Source organism: Lynx canadensis, chromosome B4 (genome assembly GCF_007474595.2).
Source record: "Lynx canadensis isolate LIC74 chromosome B4, mLynCan4.pri.v2, whole genome shotgun sequence".
Taxonomy (NCBI): domain Eukaryota; kingdom Metazoa; phylum Chordata; class Mammalia; order Carnivora; family Felidae; genus Lynx; species Lynx canadensis.
In genome coordinates, this window is record NC_044309.1 from 89,010,088 (window position 1) to 89,032,268 (window position 22,181).

Below are 22,181 nucleotides of genomic sequence, written 5' to 3' on the forward strand. Positions count from 1 at the left end.
CATTGCCAAGTAGTATTCCAATGTATACATAAACCATATCTTCTTTATCCATTCATCCATTGATGGACATGTAGGCTCTTTCCATAATTTGGTTATTGTTGAAAGCGCTGCTTAGAAACATTGGGGTACATGTGCCCCTATGCATCAGCACTCCTGTATCCCTTGGGTAAATTCTTAGCAGTGCTATTGCTGGGTCATAGGGTAGATCTATTTTTAATATTTTGAGGAACCTCCACGCTGTTTTCTAGAGCAGCTGCACCAGTGTGCATTCCCACCAACAGTGCAAGAGGGTTTCCGTTTCTCCACATCCTCTCCAGCATCTATAGTTTCCTGGTTTGTTCGTTTTAGCCAATCTGACTGGCGTGAGGTAGTATCTCAGTGTCTTTGATTAATATTTCCCTGATGAGGAGTGACGTTGAGCATTGTTTCATGTGTCTGTTGACCATCTGGATGTCTTTTTTGAAGAAGTGTCTATTCATGTCTTTTGCCCATTTCTTCAGTGGATTATTTGTTTTTTTTAGGTGTGGAGTTTGGTGACTTCTTTATAGATTTTAGGTACTAGCCTTTTATCCAATATGTCATTTGCAAATATCTTTACCCATTCTATTGGTTGCCTTTTAGTTTTGTTGATTGTTTCCTTTGCCGTGCAGAAGCTTTTTATCTTCATGAGGTCCCAATAGTTCATTTTTGCTTTTAATTCCTTTGCCTTTGGAGATGGGTCGAGTAAGAAATTGCTGTGGCTGAGGTCACAGAGGTTGTTTCCTACTTTCTCCTCTAGTGTTTTGATGGTTTCCTGCCTCACATTCAGGTCTTTCATCCATTTTGAGTTTATTTTTGTGAATGGTGTAAGAAAGTGGTCTAGTTTCATTCTTCTGCATGTTGCTATCCAGTTCTCCCAGCACCATTTGCTAAAGAGACAGTCTTTTTTCCAGTGGATACACTTTCCTGCTTTGTCAAAGATTAGTTAGCCATACATTTGTGGGTCCAATTCTGGGTTCTCTATTCTATTCCATTGGTCTGTGTGTCTGTTTTTGTGCCAATACCATATTGTCTTGATGATTACAGCTTTGTAGAAGAGGCTAAAGTCTGGGATTGTGATGCCTCCTGCTTTGGTTTTCTTCTTCAATATTACTTTGGCTATTCGGGGCCTTTTGTGTTTTGTGTTTATGGAGTTTTTTTCATATATATTATCTCTTTGTACTATCAACTCTTTTACCTGTCGTCTCTATGTTATAAGTAATGTAAGGCACTTCACAAAAAGGTGTTTTAGGGGCACCTGGGTGGTTCAGTCGATTAAGCCTCTGACTGTAGATTTCAGCTCAGGTTTTGATCTCATGGTTCATGGGATCAAGCCGTGCATCAGGCTCTGTTATGGCAGCATGGAGCCTGCTTGGAATTACCTCCCTCCCTCTTTCTTTCTCTCTCTCTCTCTGTAAATAAATAAATAAGCTTTTAAAAAACACTTAAAATTTTTTTTAAATGTGAAGAAATGCAAATATATTAATTTGCATTGAGAACTGTCATTGCCAGACAGACTAGATACGTACATTAACCTCACTCGTGCTTTCTCTCATTCACGTGGGCATCCTCCATAGGAGGCCAGATTAAGGAAGCTGTGTGGCAGGCACCAAACCAGAACTGGTCAGATAATCCAAATGTTGAATGGCCTGGTCCTGATTCTCTTCACCTGATGTGTACATGGTGAAGCAGAGCCATCGTGTGCCGGCTTCCTGATGAGCCACGTTGCCATAGAAGTTACTTTGAGAAGCCCTCGGGCAGTTTGTTTTCATCTCAGGTTTCTCACAACAGTAGTGTCTTCACATTTGCCTCATAACTTAGAATCATCAAGAGAGGCCATCTTCAGGCCTGTGGGAGACAATTCAAAAGACAGGTCTTCATTTGCCCCAACCAGGAGCCACTCTGCATGTCTCAGTCATGCAGGAATGACTGTCTAGCCCTACAAAGGGGCTTTGGTTCGAGCTACAAGATTTGCTTGTCCTATGAATCTGCGAACAAACAGAATGAGCCTGTGCTCTTACCCCTTCAGTGTCATCAGTTGCTCCAGATATTACCAAATGTGCATCTCTGTTGGACCCTGTAGTAACCATTTTTTCCAGTTTCAGTAGTTGATGCTCTGATATCTCGGGGCCTTGCTCACCTTGGAGGAACTGCCACTCCCAAGGTTAGCCAATTCGTAGGAATAGTAAAGGTGGTGCTTGCACGTCTGCCGAGCCGACTCGTCCAGACCCGTAACCCCAACCGCATCCTTTACGGGGCTGTCACATTCACGGTGACTCTTCCCCTTCCCTAGTGACAGCCAGGTGCCAGACAACTGTTCCCCAGAGCCCGCCAAACTTATTCAAACTAGCCAGTCCTAACCCGTTTACCCTGCCTTGCCCATTCCTTCCCGTGGAAACCTATACCATTGCACGTACTTCCTCTCACTCCCTCTGCCTCCTCACTGACTGCAGTGCTTCCCCACGGACCCACCCCACCCCACCCCATGTAGTAGCATGGCCCCCTCCTCTTGGGAAGTGTGGGAAACACACTATCTTTTCAGTAACCGTTAACCTCTGATCTGTTGGCCTCACCACACCGGAATAAAAATAGTCCGTATTTAAAACACTTGTAAAATAATGAAAAGAGTGGATGAAACCAGGCACATAAGGTTAAGCTCCTTGATGGGTAGTTGTTTTGGTTTTTATGCCTACGTGACGCTTTCCCCCACGAATGACACAATTCGGTGTGCAGATGAGATTTCAGAAGAGCCAACTGGGGCAGGACATGACGTGCTGCCTGATAGAAGTTTCCATATTTGTTTCTAGATGCTTGCAAAGACTCCTTGTAACCTGTCAAGCACATGGGGCTTCAGGTGCTGTTTGCTGCACACCCCATCAGTCCTCTGAGCCCACCTGCTAGTCGAGTCTTAGAATTTGGCTGTGGAAGGCTGTCAAATTTGCTCCCCTACCTCTCTCTTTTTTTTTTTTATATGAAATTTATTGTCAAATTGGTTTCCATACAACGCCCAGTGCTCATCTTTTTTTTTTTTTTAAATGAAATTTATACCTCCACCTCTCTTGATAGATTGGTGTAATGTCTTACAAATCTAGTCAGGCTTCCTCATATTCTTAGGATTTTGTTTCTAAACCGGCCTTTCTGAACTTTAATGAACCAAAAAGGTAATTCTTCCCAGACAGTTGGCAGCATAATGAAGGACTTGACCTGATTTTCAAGTGCGATGTACACCCTCATCTAAGCCTTCCAATTAGGGAGTTAAAATAGGAATGTCTGAAGAAAATTCTTGGGACTATTTTTCCCTGTATTCCATTCAGCACAGCTGAAGAAGGCACAGCTGAGTCAGGCACTTCTGGCTCGCTTTACTCTCAAGGAAGAGGAACAGAAGAAGTTCCCTATCTGCACTACAGGGCAAGACGAGGCAGGGTCTAAATATAGCATGCAGAACACTGCATGTGTGTATGTTAGAGACCCTAACTTAGCCACCAAGGCAAACAGACTGGAGATGGAGAGAGTCCAGAACAGAATAAGGGGTGCATCCTAATGCTCTACAAATATTTAAGTGATGAGACAGTTTGTTATGAAGAACTAATAATTCATATGAGCCTCTATCTACTGCCCTGAAAGAGCATTGAAACCAAACTCATTTTTTCACTTGTGACTCCGTTGATAGTTAACTTTTGCATAAACTAAAACCCCGTTAATATCTGAGGAATATTGAAAAGATGCGATATTTTAGTTGTTAAGTAAAAATAATTACATTTACTTTCTCATACTGGGATTTGTCAAGAGCCCTAATTTTTATGACTCATTGTGTCTTCTGTGTGACCCGTAAGCAAGTGGAGTTTGGCAAGTAACACTTGGCCAGATAGCTCACAATTCCATTTTTAAACAATCTAGCAAACACATATCAAATACAGCATATAAGAAAAGAGTACTCTGAATGAATAGTTTGTATGGCTTTTGATCACATAAGTAAAAGTAAGTGAATGGGAAATGGGAAGAACTGTTTTCCCCATGGGTAGGGGTGGGGAGGGAACACAAGAATTCCTGTTTTGTAATTTTGATGTCACCTGTGGGGGTTTCATTCATTGTTTGATTTCTGCCATGCTCAGTAATTATATTCCCTTCCCTTAGGCCTCCAAATGTTCCCCCTAAGCCCCAGAAACACAGGAAGTCCAGACCCCGCTCACAGTATAATGCTAAGTTGTTTAATGGGGATTTGGAAACATTCGTCAAGGTACTGGCACCAGCTGTTTGGGTGGCTGATCTCCACGCTTCTTGCCTATAATGGTCTCAGCCTCTCGTAAGAAGAGGCAGGTCATTATGTCCAAGTCTGTCCTGGGGCTCTTTGCTTTCCCAGAAAATCAATATAATATTTCCTGAAGTCAGAGAGGAAAGAATATTTGGTTTGAGTGCCTTCAGAAGAGGAAATAAATGTGGGTAGTATTATGCTGGCAAAAGAGAAAGCCCTCTTTATTTAAAAAAAAAAAAAAAAAAAAAAGCCATAGTTTGTGCAAAAAGGAAAAGAGCTACCTGATAAAATATTTTGGTCTTGTATGTTTTTTATTTAATTTATTTAAATTCGACTTAGTTAACAGACAGTGTAAAATATTTACTCGCACAAATTAGATGGCACAAAATATATTTTTAAAGTACATTGTTAGGGTAGCTCTGAACAGCAAGAGTCTTGATTTCCCATGACTTGAGGAATTCATTATATTGGATAAATTGTAAGACCCTGTGGTCTAGATCTTGTATCTCTGCTGTGTTTACTCTGTCTTCTTTTTCATCCTGTATTTCTGATAATGCTTCTAGCCGAGGACGAAGGAACTCGCACGCGAGACATCAGGTATAGTGCAAAGGGAGGCGAGGGCACAGCCTCTTTTGCTCTTGGTATCATTTTCAAACCATCATCATGCTTGGCTTTAATTAGATTTTTAAGGTCTTTAAAAGAACAATGTTTGCAGTTGGAAATTAGGTTTAAAAACAGGCTTCACTCTTTATAGATTCCTACCTATTTACTATCAAAAGGGATTACAGAAATCAAACACTGATTGAGGAAGAATTGTCTTCTCTAACAAAACTGGATAAATAGTCTTTACATACTTGTCAGTTGTACCAAATTCAAGCCAAGGGCTCTTGTTAAGGCAAACCAGTGTTAAATACCAAATGCACAGCAATACTGGATTGTGGACCCTCACGTAAATTAGACAAAAAAGAGAAGAGCTTTCTTTTTCGTGGCTAACATTTTACGACAGTTTCAGAAGGCTAAACTTACGTAGGAAACTACATCATTACTAACCTCCCTGATAATATGTTACAGATGGCTTAGTTTCTTTAAAGACAGATCTTGTATCAAATATTGTGCACTAATGGCTAAAAAAATGTGTGTGTGCATATGGCATCTACACATGGACAGATACATCCATACACACACGTACACACAGAGATTAGAAACCTCTGGCTGCCTTAAAACTGAGCCCTTCACCTTGGCATTGAGAAGCCACCGGACAACCTAAATCACAATCACAAACCCACTGCCATAAGCCTCCAAAGAGCCTGATTGGCTCTAATTTAATATAAAATTCTTGTCAAACTTGATTAGCTAGTTTCCCAGCCTGCCGCCTGTAAGCAGGGGCAAATGACATGGAGAGAAGGGCAGATGAGATGAGAGCGCTGAGATGTGCAGAGGAAGGATAGAGGAAAACTCAAAGAGGCAAGTGTGTGATCCCATGGCACTGGATAACAGTCCAAGAATGACTGCTTAAGGTGATAGGACAACTCCCGTTACCTTTTTAAAGAGATTTTTTATTAAGAACAGTTAATAGAACCCGAATTTAGGTAGTAAAGAAAGAGCAAACCATCTATTATGGGAAATACACTTCTGTGAGCCCCTTGGTGTCCCAGATGGCATGTAAAGAATCTTAGGTCTTAGCAGTAAAACAATGGATACAGAGATCTCTGTGCTTCTGGGACTTGCTTGATCAGTTGACGTCCCCACAATACCACCGTGAGACAACAAGAGCAAACCACTTTTCCTTTTTCCCATGGGAAAATCGAGGCACAAAGGGATTTATTTGAATGATAGATGGAGCACAGCCCATTGTTTCACTTCTTCAACATTTATTTATTTTTTTTGGGACAGAGAGAGACAGAGCATGAACGGGGGAGGGGCAGAGAGAGGGAGACACAGAATCGGAAACAGGCTCCAGGCTCCGAGCCATCAGCCCAGAGCCTGACGCGGGGCTCGAACTCACGGACCGCGAGATCGTGACCTGGCTGAAGTCGGACGCTTAACCGACTGCGCCACCCAGGCGCCCCCCATTGTTTCACTTCTTATAAAATATTTTCTACCAACACGTTTGGCATCCATGAAATTAAATTAATACACACACTATTTTTTGACCACAAAATTCATCATATCAGAATAGAATACAGATGATCAGCACAAGATTAGCAATTACCTGAGTAAATGTGAAGATGGAAATATTTTTGAATCATATAAAAACTTAAGACATTTTATGGAGAACTCTCTTTGTGCAAACATTTTTCTTTTAATAACATTTTATTCTTTATGCTTTTAATACTAAGTTCAGCAGAGGTGCAAACTAATGTTCTCCTTTTATCACTTGCCTTTAAATATTTGTTGTTCTTCTAGAGTACAGTGTTAAATGAATTGTTCATATAAGGGTTACTTCCCTTAAAGCACACATATCTTAAAGAAAAATCCCCTCACATATTCAGTAAGTTTTGATGTAATTACATTGCTATTCTTGAACCAACTAGTCACACTAAAAAGGGTTTTTATCTTTAAGGACCTTCTCTAAGAAATTAATAGAGTTTACATCCCTAAAACAATTTAACTAATGAGAGAAACTTAATGCAGGCTCCAGAAGTAATTGAAGCATTAACTGGTTTACAGACTGATTAGATGGTCTTAAAACCTAAAATAAAACTATTCCTCGAGAAGTGTGTTACCCGTTTTAGGAATAATAGTTTAAATTGCTCAGCTGCATTGTCCCCAAGCCTTCCCCTTTTGCTTAATTGGAAAGGTTAGTGGGTTCTGAATTGTTCTAATGTATTAAGACAACCAAATTCTTCTTGTGTTTCAGAATAAAATTCCTCATGAATTAGTACCTGATGTCTGCTAATCATTTTGAATCTCCATGTTTCCTATAAAGATCTAATTCGTAAAAGAGCATAGTCTTTAAAAGTACACAGAAAATAACTCCACAGCCCGTAACCTTCTTTAACTACATGGAGTGCATGGCATTGATACATGTTTAACTGTGACCTCAGCAGCTCCTTGATCTCCTCTGTCATCCTGTACATGTTTTTAAAAAGTTCCAGGGTTCACATTTGTTCACTGACTGTAGAGTGAAGAATGCACTGACTGGATTACAAGAAGTGGGGAAAGAAGGCCAAAAACTGCCCCTTCCTAAGAAAGCAAGATTTAATGGGATGTGCATTTGTGCAGTTTTTTCGTAATTCTTAAAACATGTAAAAATAACGATGAAAAATCGATGAGTAAGTTCTGATGCAGACCAAATAAATATATGACACATTATAATCATCTATAAAGCAATCATCATATCCTGCATCTGGAAACATATAAGCTTTTTTTTTTTTTTTTTTTTTTTTTTTTTAAATAACTGTTGTCATCCAAATGGTGGTGTACTCTCAGGGATGTCACAGAGAGGATCCCAAAATGGCTGAATGTTTGTGTTTGGTGACCAAGATGGCCGTAAGATGGCCACCTAAGATAGTCCTAAGATGCTAAGGTTAGAATACAGAGAGTTGTTCTTAGGTCCATTAGATTAATTACTTCTAATAACCTTTTAAAAAAATGAATGATTCACATATTCACTTTGATGTGTGAGCCTAAATATAAGGAAAAGAGATGAATTAGCACTGACATCTCCAGATACAACAGAGTAGATTGAAACAGAATTACCTTAAATGTATTTAATTTGGTTTGCTCCAGAACTGAAATCTACCTTTGGTTAAATATAATTTGATTTTTGGCCTTTGTTGAATATTTTAGAGGGGGATGTATTTGGAAATGATCATCTAAAAAGAATAAAAATCACTCTTTAAGTAGGGTCAAACTGCGAGCTTTATTACTGTGTGTGATTTATGCCTCTCTTTTGTGGTTAAGTGCTTTCCATCTCTTTACCCAGGACTCAGGACAGATTATCCCCCTCATTGTGGAAAGCTGTATTCGGTTCATCAATCTCTATGGTAAGCCCTAAACTATGGAATTCTTTTTTTTTTTTTTAAGGTTTATTTAAGTGATCTCTACACCCAATGTGGGGCTCAACCTTACAACCCCCAGGTTAAGAGTCACATGCTCCATCAACTGAGCCAGCCAAGCACCTCTGAAATTCTTATTTAAAAAAAATAATCAGTGGAAATATTTCAGTGAATGTGCTTTCCGTTAAACATTTGATTACTGGGGAAAGGGGCACCTGGAATCTGTGATGGAAATTTTTCATCCCCTTCCTCTTCTTTTCTCTTTAGGTCTTCAGCATCAGGGGATTTTCAGAGTGTCTGGTTCCCAGGTGGAAGTCAATGATATTAAAAATTCATTTGAGAGAGGTAATTGCCTGTGTATACCTACAAAGAAATCATGTTAAAAAGCCATCATTTGCCGCAGAGTGAAGTGGCATGCTCATTCTGCGTATGTCCGGAACCTCTCATTTCATTTTGGATGTTGAGATAGGAAGCTATTTGGAATAGCGGAGAAATGAAGCCAAAATCATAAAATTTTGTAATCAAGTATACAAAAACGTATGAGCTTTATATCCTGGTTTAGGACTGGCATTGGTAATCCTCAGCATGTGTCAAAGGTGGCACGTGAGAGGGTTCTAGAAGAATAGCCCGATAGCCCTGGGCCTACTTGGCAGGCGTTGGAGGTGACTCATCCCAGCTACATGTCTGTGTCCTTTGTCAGAAATGCTTTCCTCCCTCTTATCACCACCCCCAGACTCCTTCCCTGTGACCTTACGTTTGTTCATAATTGGCTTCAAATAAATCCTACTGAACTGTTAATCCACACATTATAATTAGCAAAGCCGTAGACTAACGTTAGTGTTAGGCAGACCCAGAATCAAATCAGACCCTTTGATTTACTAATCATTTGATTTTGGTCAAGCTACTCATCTCTTCTTTAGGTCTCAGGTTCCTCATCTGCAAGATTCCAACTTGGTGTGGGGATGTGGTATAATCACTGCAAATGCCTAACTCGTTAGTGATGGCTCTTAGTTACTGATGCTCCCCAATTATGATGATTTGTGTCCTGTGGACTCCTGGGTAAATCTGTACCTTCCTTCATCTGTTTGAAAGTCAGGCTGAACATGCAGAGTGGGGGGTATCATGGCCTGGAGACAGGGCTTCTCTCTCTCAGTCTCATTTCCTTTGTCACAGAGCCCTTGAAAGTTTGAAATCTTGGTGGAAGAGATCAACTTGGCTCCAGATTGTCTTTTCTGTTTTAAGTTCTCTGATACGATGTGTGGAGCAGAACAGCCTTCTCTCTCAGCAGCCACATGCTCCCAGTCTCTTCTATGAACCATGTTCAGCATAAGCTGAAGTGTCTAAAGCGTCACTTTCTGTGCCAGTTACCACAGGCAAAATGCTTTATTATTTTTCCTTGGAAATCCCCCTGGTATTTTGTTACTTGTTTGTGATCTCTTTGGGTGAGGCTTTCTCTCTGTGGGAAAGAAAAAAAAAATGGTGAATTTGTGTTCAATCATTTCCCAGAGAAAAAGGAATCCCAGGTCCCTGAAAATAAACTGCCCCAAGAGGCCAAAAAAAAAAAAAAAGAAAGAAAATTAAAACGCAGTGTACAATTTTTCTGAACTTCAGAACAGACCTGTGAATAAAAAATGGAGTTTGACTTAAGGCTGCATGTTATGTTGAGCTTCTCAAGAATTTTATCTCAGTTTAATTCTCAGGGACGTGGAATAGCCAGGCCAGTTATGTAAATTTTAAAACTGCTTACCATAGGGGCACCTGGGTGGCGCAGTCGGTTAAAGCATCCGACTTCAGCCAGGTCACGATCTCGCGGTCCGTGAGTTCGAGCCCCGCGTCGGGCTCTGGGCTGATGGCTCAGAGCCTGGAGCCTGTTTCCGATTCTGTGTCTCCCTCTCTCTCTGCCCCTCCCCCGTTCATGCTCTGTCTCTCTCTGTCCCAAAAATAAATAAAAAAAAAAGTTGAAAAAAAAAATTAAAAAAAAAAAAACTGCTTACCATAAAGAATGATATAATTTCATATTTGGGATATATTTTTTAAATTTGTACTTTTTATACAAATCCCTCGGTACTAGTAAGGGTACATTTTCAAATTCCTCTATCTGATTTCAGAATCTCCCACTGCTGAAGGCAGCTTTCAAATGTGCCGTGAACAGCACCGTGCCACTGGGAAATGTTTATATAATTGTAGGCATTCACAATTAGGTGCATCCTATAATATTTCTGATATTGTATCTATATTGTGTCTTTTTCCAGTAGGATAAAAAACACAGAGTGTAGTATTTGAATTCATGTCAAGCTAAGATTAGATTTTAACTACAAGTCCCACAATATTTTATTTTAAGATATGGGTAACTTGTAAGGGATTATTTGGTAGCCTGAGATTTTTTAAAAAGCTTTATTTTAACCAACTATTTTTAGGTTAATCATGGGTTGGGATATCTAAACCAATTAGTTTAATTTTAGTACTATATAATCTTTCATAAAGTGAAATTAAAAGATACATGTATATATAGAAACATGTGTGAGTACAGAAATATATCTTTATTCAGAGGAAGAAAAAGAAGCACTGTGCATGTAACTGATTTTTTTTTTTATATAGGTGAAAACCCTTTGGCTGATGACCAGAGTAACCATGATATTAACTCCGTTGCTGGCGTTCTGAAGCTGTATTTCCGTGGGCTGGAAAACCCCCTCTTTCCTAAGGAAAGATTCAACGATCTGATTTCTTGTATCAGTAAGTGGATTTTTTTTTTTTTAAAGTCTTTTCGCACAAGAATTGTTTCACTCAACAATTTCCTGGAAAGGCAGCGGCCCCTCTCCGCATATCCTCCCCTAACCACTACCCCTTGACCACCAGATTTTTGAGACCGTTTGTTTTCTTTCTGGATACGATGTGAGTCATCCTCCAGCTGTGGCCTCGCCCTGAGCTGAGTGGGTTTTGCTCCCGAACACCCACCCGCAAGTTCCATAGAGCCCGAGAGCGTCCCACTTAGTGACTGGAATAAAGCAGAAAGGCAGGTGCCAACCGACAGCTAAGGGAGAGGGGGAAGTTGTAACATGGAATGTAACTTCTTTTTGGCTCTTGGTTCTTGGTTTTCTCCACCAATCTTAAGAGTGGAGTAATTTACCCATCTTGGAACATTACGTCGAGAACTAAAGTAAAATGAGATAAATGATCATCAGTACAGTGCAGACACCAGGTGGTAATTATCTGTCCGTGGGCATCCCCAGCTAATAGGCGAAGGTGCTGTGGGACTATGAGTGATGTATCACACAACTGAGAATCATCAGCAGGTAAACAGCATTACTGTGTTACTCCGGCGGCAGAGGCGGGGTTGGGGGGGTGGGTTGACACTACAGGAAAGGTGAAAATAATGATGCCCGGAATTAGGTGTTAACCATACCGAGTTCTGTACATCTAAAAATGCATGTGGGGGCACCTGGGTGGCTCAGTCGGTTAAGCGGCCGACTTCGGCTCAGGTCATGATCTCGCGGTCCGTGAGTTCGAGCTCCGCGTCGGGCTCTGTGCTGACAGCTCGGAGCCTGGAGCCTGTTTCAGATTCTGTGTCTCCCTCTCTCTATCTGCCCCTCCCCTGTTCATGCTCTGTCTCTCCCTGTCTCAAAAATAAAATGTTAAAAAAAAATTTAATAAAAATAAAAATGCATGTGGCTTTTAATGTTTATCTCTTTTTGAGAGAGTGTGTGTGAGTGGAGAAGGAGCAGAGAGAGAAGGAGGATCCAAAGATGGGGGGCTTGAACTCATGAAACATGAGATCGTGACCTGAGCCGAAGTGGGAGGCTTAACCAACTGAGCCACCCAGGCGCCCCACAGGATGCCTTTTTAAAGCCCCAGTTCCCAGGCAAGGGTCTAGAGCTGATTCAAATCCCACAGTGAGGGCCTGCATAAGAATCAAGCTTGCCTCGGGGCGCCTGGGGTGGGGGGCTCAGTTAAATGTCCAACTCTTGGTTTGGCCTCAGGTCATGATCTCACAGTTCGTAGTTCAAGTTCAAGCCCTGCATCTGGGCTGTCAGCACAGAGGCTGCTTGGGATTCTCCTTCTCCCTCTCTCTCTCCCCTCCTCATGCATGTGCTCGCTCACTCTCTCTCTCTCTCTCTCTCTCTCTCTCAAAATTAATTAATTAAAAAAAAAATTAAGAAACCTTCTTACCCCACCTGCCCAACCCACCCTTTAGTTCGCCCCCCAGTCCTCAAGTCCTCCTACCATCAGAAACTCTCCCAGCTCATCCCTCCTTCCCCACTCCCAGTGCCAGTGACTTGGCTTCCACTGGGACTGCTGTTAACAGTCTGCCAAGTGGAGTCAGTCCCTACTTCCGGATCCTGCCAACTCTTCCCTCCTACCCACCCCCTCCCCGTGTCATTCTGTCCTTCACACCGTGGCTAGACCCCACAGGGCAGATTTGGTCGTATTGTTCCCACCACTCTCGTTTAAAACCTCTTTCAATATTTCCCACCAGAAGATGAGCTCCTTGGTGTGACCATTTCATAGAACTGAGTCATTTCTCTATCTGGTCTCTTTCTGCTTGTCCACACTTCCCTCTGCCACCCCTGGGCTGTGTACTTCACACCACAAGCTGCAGCATTCTGGGCCATCGCCCATCTCCGTGCCTTTGCCCACGCCGTGTGGTCTACTGTCCCTGGTAGCCATGTGACATCTGCTTGAAGGATTGCTGGCCCGGCACCCTTTCAGCATGTCGTCGTTCCCATACCCCCTCGCAGAATTAGTCCCTGTCTCCTCCACTGTGTACATAGGTCTGTCGTTTTTCTTAATGCCCCACATTAGCGTTTTTAACCCCTCCTTCTCTGTGCTACAGAGAGAATTCAGGGAAGAGGTTAAGAATGTAGGCTTTCAACTCAAATAGCCTGGGTTCAAATTGCTCACCAGCTATGTGACCTTAGGCAAATTTCTTAAGCTCTCTGCATCCCAGATTCATGAGCTATAAAATAGGGAGAATAAGGGTGCCTGAGTGGCTCAGTCAGTTGAGCGTCTAACTCTTGATTTCAGCTCAGGTCACGATCTCACCATATGTGAGATCGAGCCCCGTGTCAGACTCTGTGCTGACGGTGTGAAGCCTGCTTGGGATTCTCTCTCTGCTCCTCCCCAACTTGTGTGCTCGCGCTCTCTCTCTCTCTCTCTCAAAATAAGTAAACATTTCACAAAAATAAAACAGGGAGAACAGCAGACCACATATCACAGGGCTGAGAAGTAAATGAGCTTATCCACGTGAGATACCAGGAGGAGTGCCTAGCAAAGAGTATGTTCACTGAAATGCCTACAGTGAGCTGCACAGGCCTGCGAGGTCTTGACAGATTATTCAGTTTTGTAGCCCTAATGCTTGGCATCATTAATTCCAGGTACACAGTAAGTACATCACTCATAGTCGTTGAATGCCACCAAAATTTCACCGGAATTCTTTTGTCGGCATTCAGGCCTAAAATCCTGGCTCTTGTTGAGGATGAACTCACCAGGCGTAATTCTGTCTCCACCCCCACCTCACACAGCCTGATGTCTTGTGTGGGGTTCAGAACTGTGCCTTGTGTGTCCATTCCAAGGCCCTTACATAGCCTGAGTCACCACAGTAGGCCTATGACCCAGCTGGAAAGAACTGAAAAGGAGGTGTCACACTTCTGGAATTCTCCTTTGGCCTTGTTCAGAGACTTTCCTAATATCCTAGCCAGAAAGTTAAATCTGGAAAAATAATAAGCACTCTACAAGGCTCGGTGGTTTTCTAGGTACATACATCTTATCAACATACATGTTTACATGCACCAGTGGGATAAAGTGCATTGGACTGCCCTGTCAGTTAGTGTTGTAAAATCACTTCATACTTTCATTGAACAAAAAATATTATTGTGGTTATGAAAATCTGAACTGGGGCACCTGGGTGGCTCAGTCAGTTAAGCATCCAACTTCAGCTCAGGTCATGATCTCATGGTTTGTGGGTTCAAGCCCCGCGTTGGGTTCTGTGCTGACAGCTCGAAATCTGGAGCCTGCTTGGGATTCTATGTCTCCCTCTTTCTCTGCCCTTCTCTCTCTCCTCTCTCTCAAAAATAAACATAAAAAAAAAAAAAAAAGGCAGGAGTCCCTGCCTTCATTTAATGAAGCAACCATTGAAGGTTGCTAAGGACGCTAGAGAGTAGCGATGCTGGTTAGTTACAGATTTAACTGTGCTAGTCATTTAGGTAGTACTGTCAATGTTACTTACTGTTAGTGCTAGAGTTACAAAGTTGCATAGGTATTGAGCAGTGTGTCCCAACCCTACTTTTCCCCAGAAGTCCTGTTATTTTTAGTGCACATTTTTGCAGAATAGGAGGTTTTTCAAGAACGTACAGTGGCGCTGTTTATAACAACCCCTTTTCTTCCAACATCTAATCTCTTAAAAAGGAGAGGATTTCTAGCTATTATTGATTTATCTCTAGGCAAGCATTTTTCTCATACCAGTGTGACCCTGATGTATATACCATGTTTTTTTTCTGGATTTTCAATCAATTCTTTCAGAGTGGTATAATACGTCATTCATCATTATATCCTTTCACTGACATTACAGTTTTTGATCATGTGAACCATTGATTAATTGTCTGCAGTGTGCAAAACTTTCTAGGGATTCAAAGACTTGATTTTTGCATTCAAGAGGTTTAAAAAAGTAGTAAGAGAGCTAAGGTATTTACAAATAAATGCAATCTAAGTTAGTATGTAATAGAAGCACAGAGAGAGAGAGAGAGATCTCATGTAGGTTGATTGTTTATATCCGTGTCATCTTCTCCTGGCATTGCTATAATTGGACTGATTTTTCCTACTAAAGTAATTTCATGTGGTATTTACTTTGTATAGAAAAATCTTCACTTTTCATCTTTTTTAAGAGTTTACATAGCTGTCTGGTTACCTACTACTTTTTGCTTATTTTTTGGAGAATTTGGGGGAAGATTTTTTTTTAATTTTTTTTTCAACGTTTTTATTTATTTTTGGGACAGAGAGAGAAGAACATGAACGGGGGAGGGGCAGAGAGAGAGGGAGACACAGAATCGGAAGCAGGTCCAGGCTCTGAGCCATCAGCCCAGAGCCCGATGCGGGGCTGGAACTCGCGGACCGCGAGATCGTGACCTGAGCCGAAGTCGGACACTTAACCGACTGCGCCACCCAGGCGCCCCAAGACTTTTTTTTTTAATGGTGAGTTGTTATTGTGCCATTCTCATGTCCGTAAATACTACATTCTTTGGAAGCTTGCAAATGTACGCGGTAAAAGAAAATTGGCATTAGCACGCATGCACGTGCTCTTTTTAATGTGCACTATTCATTCCCCAATTCGCTGCATATTTCTTTTTAAAAATTACTTACCTGGATGAACACCTGGTAGACTCCAGTGCAATCTAAATTTGAAGTGACGTACTTGGTAGTGTCTCAGTTTCTCACCGAGGATTGTTTTTGTTTGTTTTTTTTAAACCATGCACTTTGTGAATGGTTTTGTAAGTGCTCCAGAGTGTGCCCACACATTCTGGGCAGCTCCTAGAATGGCCATAAACCATGGCCTTGAGATTCCCTAGGGCAGAAGTCCACAGGACTTGCCCTACAAGAGCTATTCAAGCAATTTGTGGTCTTTCCTGGCTGCCTCGGAGCTGGGAAACCAGAGGACACATTTGCACTTCATTTTACGTTATGTGTTGTTATCCAGGTGACTCCTTGAGCATGAGGAAACCTTTTTAAGGGGGTCTTTTACCTACTACAATACCAACATGTAGTCTTTGAGACTACTTGACAAGTACACAAAAAGCGTGTGAAACAAAATATTGTCCCACGTAATGCCACTACTCAGAGACTCAATGGTATGTACACATTTTCTTGCACTTCCTTCTGCTCTTTTTGTATTCGTGGGCACACACAACTTTTTTTTTCTTTTTAAGCCAAAGTGGAACTGAATGATCCATTCTGTTCATAGTCAACCTTCTTTTTGACCCTTTTTTTTTTTTAAACGCTTATTTATTTTTGAGAGAATGTGTGTGTGCAAGGCAGGGGAGAGGCAGAGAGAGAGGGAGACAGAGGATCTAAAGCAGGCTCTGAGCTGTCAGCACAGAGACCGACATGGGGCTCCAACTCACAATCCATGAGATCATGACCTGAGCTGAAGTCAGACATGGAACCAACCAAGCCATCCAAACACCCCTTGACTCTTTTATCATACATAATTTCACCTATAAAGCTATAAAAAGATGCAGAAAATTATAATGAACTCCAGTATAAATAATCACCCAACTTGAACAGTTTTCATTTCTTGAACAAAATTATCCCACCTCTACCCCTTCCATGATCCCTCTGACATTACATCACTTCCTCTGTGTGTATGAATATCTGGGAGGTGAACACTCTTCTCTTTTTTTTTTTTTTTTTAAATATAGCATAGCCATAATACCATTATCATACCTTCAAAAAATAACAGTAATTTCTTAAAATCATCAAATAACCAGCCAGTACATTTTTTAAATAACTATTATGCAATTAATATGTGATCACTGTAGAAAAATTAGAAAATAATCTGGAAAATAAACCAGCTGTGACTCCTCTACGTATAGATAATGTAAACCTTTTTGGTATGTTCCCAGTTTTTTTCCTATACGTATACCTATGTACTTTTTTTTTTAAGTTTTTTATACCTATCTACTTAAAAAAATTTTTTTTGATGTTTATTTATTTTTGAGACAGAGAGAGACAGAGCATGAACGGGGGAGGGTCAGAGAGAGGGAGACACAGAATCTGAAACAAGCCCCAGGCTCTGAGCTGTCCGCACAGAGCCCGACGCGGGGCTCGAACTCATGAACTGAGAGATCATGACCTGAGCCGAAGTCGGCCGCTTAACCGACTAAGCCACCCAGGCGCCCCACCTATCTACTTTTAAAAGCAGCTTACTGAGATATAATTCTCATACCATACAATTCCTTCATTAAGGTGTACAAATCAATGTTTTTTAGTATATTCACAGGATTATATAACCATAACCACAATTTTAAAACATATTTATGACTCCAAAAAGAAACCAGAATTGGCAAACATACCCCATTTACTCATTCCACCCCCAGGACCAGACAACCATGAATCTACCTGCTATAAACGTACCTATTCTGGCCATTTAATATATAAATGGAATTATACAATCTACGGTCTTTGGTGACAGGTTTCATTTACCTAGCGATGTTTTCGAGGTTCACCCATGTTGTGGCATGTATCAGCACTTTATGTTATCGCCAAATAATCGTCCATTGTATGGATATACCACAGAGTTTTAATAAAAGGGGATCATACTAAATGACTGCTAATGGATGTGAGATTTCTTTTTGAGATGATGAAAATGTTCTAAAACTGAGATCATGATTGATGAACTGTGAATATACTAAAAACCATTGAACTGTATACCTTGCATATATGAATTATACATGAATTATATCTCAATATATCTACTTAAAAATGGTACTATATCATTTGCTCTTTAAAAGCCATTTTTCAAATTTAATGATGTTATTAACGTTTTCCTGTGTCAGTAGGTATTTTACAAAGTAAGATTTTAGTGACCATATAACGGCTTTTATTTAACACTTCCTAGTTTTAGAAATTTAGGTTGTTTCCAGTGATTTTGCAATTAAACAAAATACTATGATGAGCCTTTTAGTACATAAATCTATTTGTCCATTTCTAATTGTTTCATGGAAAAAAATCTCTTGTTTTGTCTTCCTGGTTCTCCAGCGTGTGTTTTTGTTGCTGAAAATTCTTTCAGCTTTGTAGCATACATGATGGTTTCTGTCTGAATTCTAAATTTCTGTTTGATGCCTTATTAGGGGTTCCTTTTACCCTTAAAAATACGGAACAGGCTTAGTATCGGAACTGAATAAGTGAAGCTTCCTGAACTAAGACGGTTTCTTTACTAACCTTGATAATTCAGCAGGAGGAGAAACATTATGTATTTATTTATTTCTACAGTTGTTGCTATTTAGGAGAGAACGTTATGGTTTAATTCACAGAACTCAATCTATTAATGATTAATTAGGAAGATTTGCAAGCGTTTCGTTTCTCACCCAAAAGAGCAGCCAGTAACTCATCTCAAGGCTAGGCTAAGATTCATCTAAATGCACTAGAACATCTCTCTGTTTTTCTCTTTCGCTTTCATTCACACACATACGCTATTACGTGCACACAATTGATTGGTACCTTGACAATTTTCAGGACCTGACAGTGAACCTAAAAATGGCATTGGGCTGGGAATTTCACCTTGAATACTGCCTGTGGAGCTGTGGAGCCCAGAAATATTTGTGTACCTGCTCTTCAATAAACCATTTCTGAATATGGCCGTTAATTTCCTTCCCTCTTGTCATACTTGGGGATAAGCTTGCATCTTGTGATTTATTACTTGTTTTCTGACAAACAAATCCTTCTGCACATAGCGCACAGAGAACTGGTATGTTCAGAGTAATGGCCATGTGAGCTTTTTGCCATTTTGTCAAGTAACTTGTGTTTTGTGGTGAGTTTTTCACACACATTTACACAGAGCTGTCAAACCCCCATGCTGTGAAGTTGGGATGCTGACATGGGAACCGTGCAGTGCCAGGAAAAGAACATAAATAAGCCTAGGGAGCTCTGAGCCTGTGACCAAGATTGGACGAATGCCACTTTTACCTAATTACATGAGATTCCGAATTGTGGAAACAAAGGCCAGCTTAAGAGAGACCCACACGAAATACTGGTTTTCCTTTCTGACAACTCTTCTGAGGGGACGAAAAGATCCGTCTTTTCACGCAGCAGAAAACGGTGAGAGATCATGAGTTGCTGCGCTCAGAGCCAGCTGGGAATGCACATTAATCAGAGCGTCCGCAGCAACCATAAATTTTGACCTGCTAACTGGACTCGGGAGAGTAAATGAGTCATTTGTGCCAGAGCGAGACTCCTGTAGGATGTGTGCCGTAGGCCTGTTGAGCAACCAGCCAGGTAATATCTGAGTTCTGCTCACAACCATCACGCTCCGAGGCCTTTGGGACAGATAGATCTGCTGCCACTTCAGGGATGCCAACGATTCCGCTTTGCTTTGATTTACGTTTCCTGTAGTTGCAGAGAACGTACGCCTGCCTCCCGTGATCTTATCCGGCCTTTTTGGTGTCACTTTTTTACATGCCTGTAGCTTCTCTCTCCTGAAATCCTTCGTTTGCATCTCATGGTGCCCTCCCCCGATCTATTTTGTTAATCGTGGTAAAATATACATAGCACAAAATGTACCATCTTCTCCGTTTGAAGCATACAGTTCGGTCGTATTAAATACATGTTCTGCAGCCATCACCACCGTCCATCTCCAGAACTTTTTCATCCTCCCGAACTGAAGCTCTATACCCTGAAAGCAGTAACTACCCCGCTCCTCCCCACCGCCCCCCCCCCCAGCCCCTGACAACCACTGTTCTACCTTCTGTCTCTGTGAATCTGACTATTCCAGGTACCTTATGTAAGTAGAACCCTACAGTCTTTGTCTTTTTGTGTCTGGCTTATTTCACTTAAGTTGTCTTCAAGGTTCATCCATGTTGTATCAGAATGTCATTTCTTTTTTTAAGGCTGAGTAATGGTTCGTTGTGTATATGTACCACATTTGTTTATCCAGTAATCCATCAATGAACATTTGGGTTATTTCTGCCTCTTGGCTATTATGAATAATGCTGCTCTGAGATTGGTATCTAAATACCTGTTCTGTGGAACTGTGGAATTGCTGAATTATACACCTGAAACTAATATTACACTGTATGGTAACTAACTGGCATGTAAATAACAACTTCTTTAAAAATTAACAAATTAAAAGAAAATTAACCACTCAATGAACAAATACCTGTTTCCCCAGATGTGGTTGTTTTTGTTTTTGTTTTTGTTTTTGTTTTTTAATCTTCGAAACTACCTTTAAAGGGTAGGGGAACTAACTTTAGAACTGAGAGATAGAAACCAGAGGATCGTGAATTAAAATTAGGCCTCTTGGAAGTAATTGCCTATGTCCTCTTCCAGCCTGAAAACAACTTGCCCCCGATGGGATTTGGCAAAGATTAAAGAATAATACATTAAGAATAGTTCCTTTCATTGGGAATGCAAGCTGGTGCAGCCACTCTGGAAAGCAGTATGGAAGTTCCTCAAAAAACTAAAAATAGAATTACCCTCCAACCGAGCAATTGCACTACTAGGCATTTATCCACGGGATACAGGTGTGCTGTTTTGAAGGGACAAGTGCACCCCCATGTTTATAGCAGCACTATCAACAATAGCCAAGGTATGGAAAGAGCCCAAATGTGCATCGAGGGATGAATGGATAAAGAAAATGTGGTATATATATACAATGGAGTATTACTCGGCAATCAAAAAGAATGAAATCTTGCCATTCGCAACTACGTGGATGGAACTGGAAGGTATTATGCTAAGTGAAATTAGTCAGAGAAAGACAAAAATCATATGGCTTCACTCACATGAGGACTTTAAGAGACAAAACAGATGAACATAAGGGAAGGGAAACAAAAATAATATAAAAACAGGGAGGGGGACAAAACAGAAGAGACTCATAAATACAGAGAACAAACTGAGGGTTACTGGAGGGGTTGTGGGAGGGGGGATGGACTAAATGGGTAAGGGGCACTAAGGAGTCTACTCCTGAAATCACTGTTGCACTAGATGCTAACTAATTTGGGTGTAAATTTTAAAAAAAAATTTTTTAAGAAAAAAAAATAGTTCTTTCACATTCTTCCTTTTTTTGCCTCTAAGACCCCAAAACTAGCTCTCCCTGACAGTTGACCTTAACCTTATACCGAGGATTAGCCTAGAGAATCAGTAGACTTAACTCTTGAAACAACCCAGATCCTCAGTAAACAATGGCAGAAGTGTTTGTTGTTGTTTTGTTTTTAATAATAACCATTATATGGCTGGAAAAGAGTGGACGGTATTGCCAGTCAGAAGACCATTAACAGAATAAGTCATCATTTCAATTTGTAATTTGCATAAATATGTTAAACTTTGTAACTGTTTGGTTTGAGGCATGAATTGAAAGTCATTTATGCATACAATTTTTTTAGGACCTGAGAATAAATGCTAGGAAATCTCAATATTTAGTTTTAAGATTAGGTCATAAGTGATTTCAAGTCAAGGTTGAGAACCACTGGTTTTAAAGGAATTGGAATGGGAAACTGAATTAGGAAAGTATTATCATGGTCCCAGTTAGAAATAATGAAGACTTGAGTTAGGAAATCAGCAGTGAGATATCCAGAGATAGAAGCAGCAGAACTTATGTCCCACAGAAAATTGAAAAATGAAGTGAAAATACCACCTTCCTAGAAGGGATGGTCCTGACCTCGAGACCAGACACGTTTGCCATTGAAGAGAACCAAGTAGAGGGTCAACCACATTTGTGGGTGGGAGAAGGTCAAAGGTCAAAAACCTAGTAGAAGGAGAGTCTTTTGGCTATCGTGTCAGAAATTAAGGCCTGAAAAAAAAAAAAACAGCCTGACATTTTTGAGTAGGATATGTGAATACCTCAAGCGTAATTAAGAGTAAATGTAGTAATATGAAATTAGAGTAAACTTCAAAAATGTTTCTCAAATATTCCTTGAGATATTTTTCTCATGGGTGCCTGGCTGGCTCTGTTGGTAGAGATTGTGATGCTTGATCTTGGGGTCTTGAGTTCAAGCCCCACTTTGGGCATAGAGTGTACTTAATTTAAAAAATAAAAAATAAATATTTTTCTCAAACATATGCTTATTGGATGTGTTCAGAGTTGTACTTTATAAAGAGGCACCTGGCTCAGTTGGTGGTGTGTACAGCTCTTGATCTCAGGGTTGTGGGTTCGAGCCCCACATTAGGTATAGAGATGACTTAAAAACAAAATCTTAAAAAAATATATT

At 40.7% G+C, this 22,181-nt stretch overlaps 1 protein-coding gene across 1 annotated transcript in view; it reads left to right on the forward strand.

The window, feature by feature from the left end:
* SRGAP1 (SLIT-ROBO Rho GTPase activating protein 1) overlaps positions 1-22,181 on the forward strand; it is a 154,190-nt gene that overhangs the window by 102,809 nt on the left and 29,200 nt on the right. Inside the window, exons 13-16 of the mRNA XM_032593791.1 lie at positions 4,153-4,255; positions 8,199-8,259; positions 8,539-8,616; positions 10,870-11,004. Coding sequence (XP_032449682.1) covers positions 4,153-4,255; positions 8,199-8,259; positions 8,539-8,616; positions 10,870-11,004 — 377 coding nt within the window. The remainder of the gene's footprint in view (positions 1-4,152; positions 4,256-8,198; positions 8,260-8,538; positions 8,617-10,869; positions 11,005-22,181) is intronic.